Genomic DNA, 9,320 nt, shown 5'->3' on the forward strand with positions numbered 1-9,320 from the left:
CCCTCTATCCGGCTGATCATAAGAGCTCTTTGTGCCGCCGAGATGAAAAAAGAACACAAAAAAAAAAAAAAAAAAAAAGACAGAATTGATTGCAACAGAGAATAAGAGAAAGTGTTAAATGAAAATAAAATCAAAGCCACAAGAGCTCAATGGAAGCTTTTTCAACCTGCGGGTTAGCCAATCGGTGCCGACCAAGGGAAAATGGATGATGGCTGGATCATTTATCAAAAATATCTAACTGCTGTTTTTCTGACCAAAACTGGGATTGTGATCAGGATTATGATTTTTTTTAAAATTATTATTCAGGCCCGTGTTGGAACTTATTTCTTAAAAAAACGGATCAAAGTTGCTTGTTGTTGAGGAGCTCCAGGATTATTTTATTCTAATTAAATGTCTGAAGAAAGGTGAAGTGACTGGTAAACTTGACTAAAGTTGTTCATTTAGCAGTTCACTTCATACAGTTTGATTTCAAATTGGAAAAAACAATTTCAAATTGGAAAAAAAAACGACCTATCGCCGTCTGCTCATCACTGAGCCCCGCAAACTTGCAACTTGTAAAACAGCACGTCCCAAAAAAAATAATAAAAAGATTTATTTGATGTGATTTGAGAAAAAGGAGACAACATTAGGCGACCTGGCAGTGAGACTTTGCCACCGCTATTTTTTCCCCTCTCCCACAGAGACAGGAAGTGACTGCTGGAATCCTTCCTGGAAATGTTGCGGTCTCTTTGCTGTGATCTGGCGGCGGCGGCAGCTGTTTTTGCCGGACGTTGTTTGGCGCTGCAGGTGGAACAGTGTTTAGACTCCTGTGGCTGTCGGATCAAAGGGAAATGCTGTTGCGCTAATGCACAGGGTGGAGGCTGATGTCGGTGCGTAGGGGCTGACGGTGCCGTGTCATGGCAAGGGAGAAGGAGTGGCTGAAGCCGGTTAATCTACAAGCCACTATTTCCTCACAACTCACACGTTATGGAGGATTCTACATTCACAAATTTCTTAACTCAAAAATTGCCAAAACAACAACCGATCATTAATGAACAACTTCTTCTGGCTCCCGTCGCTTGTACTGTAAGTGGCCCTACTAGTTTGGAAAGGCTTTGGAAGATATGGTGGTTTGGGTTCAAATAAGTACTTTTATTACGTTATGTAACTGCCGTTAGTTAAGATACGTAACTAAAGTAAAGTAAAATATGTCAGATTTACGGCTTGTACCGCAAGCACACAAGTTACATAACAAAAATAAGCTAAAATAAGTCACGTGGGACACAAACAGAGGTTTCCTGGGTGAAAGTCTGTGTTTGTTTGAGCAGTCTGGTGCAGTCATACAGACGCTTAAGGGTGCCCAAATACAGACATGATCCTTGGAAACTCTTTAACTTGTTCAGGCTTTAGGAGTAAAGATCAAAGACGTATCACCAAAGGTAGTGAGACAACCAACAGATAAACATCACACTGACTGTAGAGTGGAAACCGCTTCGACAGAGGTGACACGGGGTCAACTGATTCTCCAAATCCAATCCAATATGCAAACTCTTGAACTTAACATTTATAGCGTGTGTGTACAGTTTAAGTGCTTGGGCGTACACGATAAGAGTAAACATGAACAATGGACCCTGATCGCCCTCACCCATCTGATTGTACACCCTCACGCAGCCTGGTATGTCTATGTGAGACACCCTCAGGGTGCTTGTCTTCCATGGACGATAGCAGCAAAGACCACAAAGAACCTGTCGACCTGCCATTCATGAGCAATGGCTCTTTAAAAGGTAAGATAAGAAACTCTATTGGTTACTATTTCATTTCCAAAGATAACATTCTTTAATTTGTCCCACACTTGTAATAAATAGAAAATATGCTAATAAAAAACAAAGTATCCTCATATCATATCTTAATTTGCTCCTCATCAAGTGTTTTTCCGATAAAAGTCCAATATTAACTTCTGTCTTCCAATTAAACAACTTAGTTAGATCTAGTCAACAAAACTACTTATTTAGGTTGAGGAAAAGATCATGAAATACTAAGTTAGGTTTTGGCAAAGATTTGCGGTTTGGGTTAAAATTAACTACGGAAGTGGCGTTGCTTTAGTACGAAAGTTACGTGACGAAATAAATCCACGCCGACTTGTGGTTCCACATGGGGCACTTCACCCAGCGGTCGCCTGGTTGTTGGAGCTATCCACCTCCACACTTCCCAAGCCACCCACCCGCAACGTGTGGCCTTTTTGCAGTCTTTATACCGCCGTGTTCACGATCACGTGGATTACAAACAAGTTGATGACGCGGGATTTCTACAAATTGCAGCCAATTCCTTTTTGTAGGCGTAGCTACGGACGCCGTATGAGAACAGCCTGCTCTGTCCGTTACAGAAGTCTCTTCTTTGGAATTCATACATAGGAGTTAGTGTTATCGTTATGACAGGAAACCCCAATCTCACGGTTTAACTCGTCAAATACTGACGCGGTAACGGGCGTCCGATGCTAACGCAACTTTAGCGTCCATATGAGACACAGAAGGCTTTCGACTAGATCGGAGAGAAACCCATCCGCATCATTAGCAGACAACCGAGGTATTATAAAGAGCGATAAATGTCATCTTCAAGCTGATAAAGGGAATGGATTATTATATTATTCCTGGAGATTCTCTAAACGAAATAAATTAATCAGTGTGACTTTTGGAGGATGCATTCGTTATCTTTGTGACCGTGTCAATTCCCCCCCACTACCTGCAAACCTGCAGCATAACCTCCCCGCCCGCCCACCACTTCCTTCCTCTTCCCTCTCCCTGTGTCTCCCGTCTTCTCCCCTCCTCAGATTTCCAGGCCATTTGGGCACAGGAAGCAGCTTTTTTGTGTGTTGTGTCGCGTCGGCCCGTTTTAATTGGCCCAGGTAAAGCTGGGAATTAAAGCAGCCTCGGAGGGGATGTATCAGGTTTAAGCCTCGCTTTTCAGAGACAGGAATTCACAGAGGGCCCCACTCATTTTGAGCTGCTCCTCGCTCAAGAATAGCACGTCCCATGGTGATTTGAAAGGGGCCACGCTGTCGCCGCGTACACGCACTGATGCAGTCATATTGTACGTTGGGACAAGTCACATCAACAGAAGCCGTGTGGGAACATTGATCTGGCAAATTAGTCGTCCAACTTCTCCATAATCACAGTGTGTCTAACCCATAATGCACCTGTACTGTCGTACGGGAAGAGGATGGTGGGCTAGTCTAAAAGAGAGAGAGCATGGGACACCTATTGTGCACTGTATTTGTGTGTAATACTTAGCCTGACTCTGAGACATGTTCCGTCCCTCTTTCATTGGACAAAACTGTTTAATTTAAACTATATAAAATGTCCCACATAAAACTAACCCAACTCGTGCATGTTTACTCTGTCAAAGATGATCAATGTTTAGACTGATTACAGAAGAGCTCAGTTGCTATTGACACTTTGGTTGTTCATTTTTGCCTTTTAAAGTTGTTAAAAAAACAAAAACAAAAAAAGATCTGAGCAATGATCACAATTAGCAAATACCATACTCGTGTAAGATTAAAGCTGCTTACTAGAACCACACGGTTCTTCAGCTTGGCCCCATTGGAGAACCCTTTTCGGTTCCTGGAACCCTTTCAGGCGGTTCTACCAACAACCCAATTTAACAACATGGAACCATCTGTGAAAGGTGCCGCCCAGAACCCCCCTTGTGAGAGATTCTAAGGGTTTAATCTAGAACTCATCAAGTGGGTTCTACCAATAACCCTTTTATAGTCCAAGAGTTTAATCTAGAGCCCACCAAGAGGGTTCGACAGGGAACCCTTTTTTATTCCAATGGTTTCATCTAGAACCGACTCTCGACAGTTGTTGTAATGATGCATCTTTCATTCAGCTGGAGACGTATGTCAATGTGGACCGAACTGATCACTAAACATTACGGAAAAGCTGGAGCACGTCGGAGCAGCTTCTCGACTTACCGTTCAACGTCCCAGACGCGAAGAGGGGAGAGATTCTCGCAGCATGCAGTGCCTGTTACAAAGGATCTGTACACACACACAGAAAGAGAGAGAGAGAGAGAGAGAGAGAGAGAATGAATAGTCTCACACAAACCACTTAAACCAGCTGAACTCTGGACAAAGGGTTAATGACAATGACATAAATATGTTATTTGGGTTTCAGGTAGCCCATACTGACTGAAAAGTATGAATTGTCTCACGGATATACCAGAGTTGTGACATACGATGTGCTTCTAGGGTTAAACCAGTGGCTATTAAGACAAACAGAAAGAGTCAGAGCCTCATTTATCCTCGCTCAATAACCCATCGTCAACATCTGAAGACCAATATCTCATGCACTGGCTGTGTTTATTTTACCGTCCTGGCCAACCGTTAACTGGTAACTCTTATTTTCAGAAGTGTGTACTTTGGACCAGTAAACGCTGCAACTAACCATTATTTTCAGATTTAGTTAATTTGTCAATTATTTTTTGATGGAGAGAAATACATAATTTGGTGCAAATTCTTTTTTTCTGCCAGCTAAAAGATGGCTGGATGCTTCATCTCCCAGTCGTACATTTTTAATGTCCGTAATGTAATTAATTAATTGTTAGTGGTTGTTACCCAACCACTAACAATTTCAGACTCCATATATCTGCCAGCTGAATTGATCCATGCTTACTTCTACAAGTCACACTTTTCCCTGAGTGGTACTCAAGGATCTCTCTTGGTCTCAAGACCAGTTTTTGAAGGTCTCGGCCTCGTCTTGGTAATCGGATGCATTTGTACTCGGTCGTGTCTTGGTCTCTGACAAAGAGGACTCTGGATGTGCATTGTGTCACTCTGTAAGTGTGTCATACAGTGTGGGACTCGCACTGGTCCGGTCTTGACTTGGTCTCAACACCTCAGTCTCGATCTCGACACAGTCTGGTCTTGGTCATGGCTCGGTCTTAGTTTAAGTGGTCTTGACTGCATTTATTGACTTGATTTACCAAAAGACAAGTTATTTTTTTTCCATCGTTAAGTAGGAGGGTGACACTTTTAGTCACATCTGTCGCGGTTGTAAACTCTTTCGGTGAAGTACACTTCAGTTCACACACACACACACACACACACACACACACACACACACACACACACACACACACACACACACACACACACACACACACACACACACACACACACACACACACACGCGCACACTCGTCCCTGCCTCCATCCACCAAACATTGTTTCCCAGCAGAAGAAAAGAGAAGAAAACTACAACAGTCGTGATCCTTTGATTGGAGTGGCAGGTTGGAATTAGCAGCCTAGGTATGCACAGTGAATACCACGCATGTGGAGAGGTGGGGGAGCGGTGAAAGGAGAGGGGAGGAGCGCTGTGGGAGTGGGGCTGACGGGGTATGCTGGGGTGTTAGAAGCTATGTAGAGGGTGGGGTGGTGGCCAGGGGTGCTGGTGGTAGGGGGGCTTCTGTTGGGCCGGGCCCGAGTCTCAGGGCTTAGCGCCCTCCTACGGGGTTGACGGACAGGGGGGAGGGCCCACCTTTTACACCCAGAGATAGTTACTGACAAGTGCTGTTGGCTGGATGATGAATACTGTAGATGGAGGAGACGGAAGCAAAAAATAAACTCCATTTCTTTGGAATCACAACGCGGATGGAGAAGGGAGATCGATGCGGAAAGACATATCTGTTGAATTGTTGCGGCTGTTGCGCGGCTCTGGAGCCAGAACAACGTAACAACAACAACAACAACAACAACAACAACGCTGCCAGGCCGATATTTAGACCCCAACTTCTGGTAAGCCAAATAGAGCACTCTCACGTTACGGGTATCAACTCGAAGACTGTGGAACGTAATGTACAAACATGGTTCTCTACTTGTTCTTTATTGAAACAGTTCACACACATTAATAACCCTCTCAACACTAAAGCAGTTTCGGGCCGTTTTTAGCTGCAGTCACATTTTTCTCTCTGTAGCCTCGAAGTCCTTTCCATAAAGGTCTATGGAAACACTATAACCATGGCTAGAAGTAGCGATAACTCTAAAATGTCAATTGTGCAGTATAACACAGTTACAATGCCATAAATCATAAAAAAGAGAAGTTTCTTTGGTCATTTATTTTACAAATACAATGGAATCTATATATCCCAAAAAGTCCCAAGTTGCCACAAGTGTTACCAATGTTAGGGGGAACAAGTGCTCAATATCTGAGGATACTGGGGCAGAGCAGAGACTCAAAAGCAGAGATAGACACTCGAGACGAGGTGAGGTAGAAGGCAACGTCTTTTACGAGGTCACACACAGGGGTCAGTCCATAGAAGCAAATAAGTCAGACGGCGAGCAGGCAAAACAAAACAAAAACGAGAGTAAGGCAGAGTCATAAACCCTAGAAGCTAACAAGGGATAATACTATAGGATCTGTTGAGAGTAAATGCTTTATTCGGGGCAACATTGTAGATATTAGACATACCACAAATTTAAGATACGTTTCGGTTGCGTTTTCTGACAGAAAGGTTGGTCACACATGATGTGTTCAGGGACCGAAAAGATGAACATCTGATGAATATGACCATTTTGTACAGCTTCTGGCTATGTAAGCGGTATAGTTTTGACAAGAAAACATGCTTTTCCTTCCCGCCGGCGGCTTTTGGGGATCAGAGGGTTATTAATGCTCAGTTTATTATGAATTACATTACATTACAGTACATTACATGTCATTTAGCTGACGCTTTTATCCAAAGCGACTTACAATAAGTGCATTAAACCATGAGTCCAAACTCAGAACAGCCAAGAATTAACCTGACTACATTTATCATTTCATTATGAATTAAACTAAAACCCAATTGATCAATCTGTAAGTTAATTAACAAATGTGTAAAACATGCCAAATTAGTTTTAGTAGTTTTGTTTTTTTTAAGAGTTGGCCAAAACCCCAAACCTATTAAATAAAAAAGACATGAAAACTAAAAAAAATCAACAGCTGCTCAAATTTGAGAGGACAAGATAGCCACATGTTTGGTGTTTTTGAATAAATATTCAGAACTATCAGAAATGTAGAGGAATCCAAGTCTCTGTTTCATCATTTCATTGGCCTTTTAAAATGACAAAACTGAAATATGCATATGTAGTGTACATAGACCAATAAACCTTTGAGGATAGTTTTTTGTAAAATTGCTAACCAGTCATTTGCAGCTTGCCGATAAACCCGGTGGCCTTATGAAGATGTGTATAATAAAATCCCAGAGATTGTTTCAGGGACTGAACTGTATATTCAAAGCAGAACCCACATTTATGTTGACCCTCGGGTTAACTCCCTGCCTGTTAACCACAGTGACGGGAAGGAAGCTATTAGCTCCAGCTGTGGTGGAGCCATAGGTCAGGAACACTGTCAGAATGTGACCCGAGTCGGTGCCTTCGTCCACGCAACACGACTAATGCTGCTGTCACGTTGTCACGTTCTCTTTCTCATTCGAAACGAAAGTTGATACGGACGCGATAATACAAAATATTATTGCACCGCTTTGAAAAGGTTGCTGAATCACAGATGTTTGGCATTTTGTTTGGAGCACCGGAGCGATGATGATGATAATTGACCTCATCAGAATGTGAAATGTAGCTACTCCTCTCACCAGCAGTGCTGCTTTTAGTTGCCCACAGGATAGGCCTGCATACGTATCTCAACAATGTGGCACTTCACTGAGTCGTGATTGGCTGCTGGAGATAAGCACTAACATATCATGAAGATAAATATTTAAACACTCTTAAGGCCCTGGTCAGGTGGGACAGTCTTACCGTACTGACCAACCAGCTGCGTATTCACAGTATCAGCCTCAATATTTTAATTATCATTGTTTGTTAGGCATCTACCAAATGCATGCTAATGTGAGCTTAACACAAAACAATAATTTTAAAAAAGTACAATGACTGAACAACCGTCCAGATATCTCAAGAACCGGACTAATTTGCCTCCAGACGTGTTGTTTTCGGTTCAGATCACGATTACTACGGTTGGTAAAGTCATATAGCTCCGGGAATCCCGCAAAAGTCACGACAACGAGACAAAATGTGACGGATGTCGAGCACTTTGTCCGCTATGAGCTGAACTGTCTTCAAACTAAGGCATTCAGGGCAACCTCCTTCCCTCTTTCACCAATGCGCAAGTTTTTTTAAAACTTCCAAGAGTCAAATAGACCATAAAGCAGAGTATGCTTTTGGGCGGGCTTGTCGCTGCAGCTACCAGAGCCGTACGCGGCGTCTCTACGTCACTTCTCCTCATCCAAATATGGTAACTTCTGTTCATCGTATTTTCCCAAGATTTTGTGTCTAAGGGACTAATGGCGCAAAGTAATAAAAGAGCAACTCCTCACCATTAATACATGTCAACTCATGGTGCTTGCTTTTGCCACCGACATGCTCAGATTATTATCAGAAGGGTCTGACAACATTATGGAAAGGACCATATTTTGTATTGACACATTTCTGATTTGTATATCGCACATGCATACCTGGCTACGTTGTGCGCACCTCTACTTATATCAGCTCTGTGTTAGGAAGGGATCTCGTCAGGAGAAATTACTCTTGCAACCAATAAGACTCTCAAACTCAATGTCAACTTTAAACACACCAGGGCACCCCGAATTGATGACGTTTAGCCTAAAAAGGAAGAGCTGCTGACACTAACCAGCTGCACAAAATCCTTCAATCCTTCATACTTGCTACTTTTGCCAGGGTTGAACAATCAATCAATAACCCAATTAAAGAAAGTTCTCTTGAGAGTAATCATACAAATAGATTATCTATTACAAGGCCTCCATCAACAAACCTAAATGTGAATTTAATTATGGATAGTGCATCAAGAGAGTCCTAAAACCCACATAACCCAATGCTAACCAGGGCTCTCCAACACAATAACCAATTTCATAATAGTGTGCTACTTTCCTTCGTGTATTTGGTCCCGACTCCTAGACAGAAATGGTTTGGAGATGTAGATTGGACTTTCACTCGGTACCTTTAGGAGCAAAAAGTACTACACCATATTGTGTGCACATTTTTATCAAATGCTTTTTTTATTAAAACATTGATATTCAGATTAAATTCATCCAACAAGGATATCAAATATTTTTTTCTAAACAGACAAAATAAAGCTATGCAGCGGTCCACCCTGTAGCAAACCATGACGCTGTTGGCATCAACAGATACACTGCCATGGGGAGCGGTGAGGAGTGGGATATGTTGTGGGGGTTGAATGGGTGGCAGGACGGGGTTGAGGGGCGGGGGGGGGGGAGGAGGGTTTGGGGGTGGGGGGTGAGGACGTCTAAGTGCGGCATACAGGCAGCTGTCAGGCCCA

The 9,320-nt window shown here is 42.8% G+C and overlaps 1 protein-coding gene across 1 annotated transcript in view; it reads right to left on the reverse strand.

Annotated features, from left to right (window-relative positions):
* fbxw4 (F-box and WD repeat domain containing 4) overlaps positions 1-9,320 on the reverse strand; it is a 43,460-nt gene that overhangs the window by 12,420 nt on the left and 21,720 nt on the right. Inside the window, exon 6 of the mRNA XM_034552781.1 lies at positions 3,950-4,015. Within this exon, the coding sequence (XP_034408672.1) occupies positions 3,950-4,015 (66 nt within the window). The remainder of the gene's footprint in view (positions 1-3,949; positions 4,016-9,320) is intronic.

Source organism: Cyclopterus lumpus, chromosome 15, assembly GCF_009769545.1.
Source record: "Cyclopterus lumpus isolate fCycLum1 chromosome 15, fCycLum1.pri, whole genome shotgun sequence".
In the NCBI taxonomy this organism is placed as follows: Eukaryota; Metazoa; Chordata; class Actinopteri; order Perciformes; family Cyclopteridae; genus Cyclopterus; species Cyclopterus lumpus.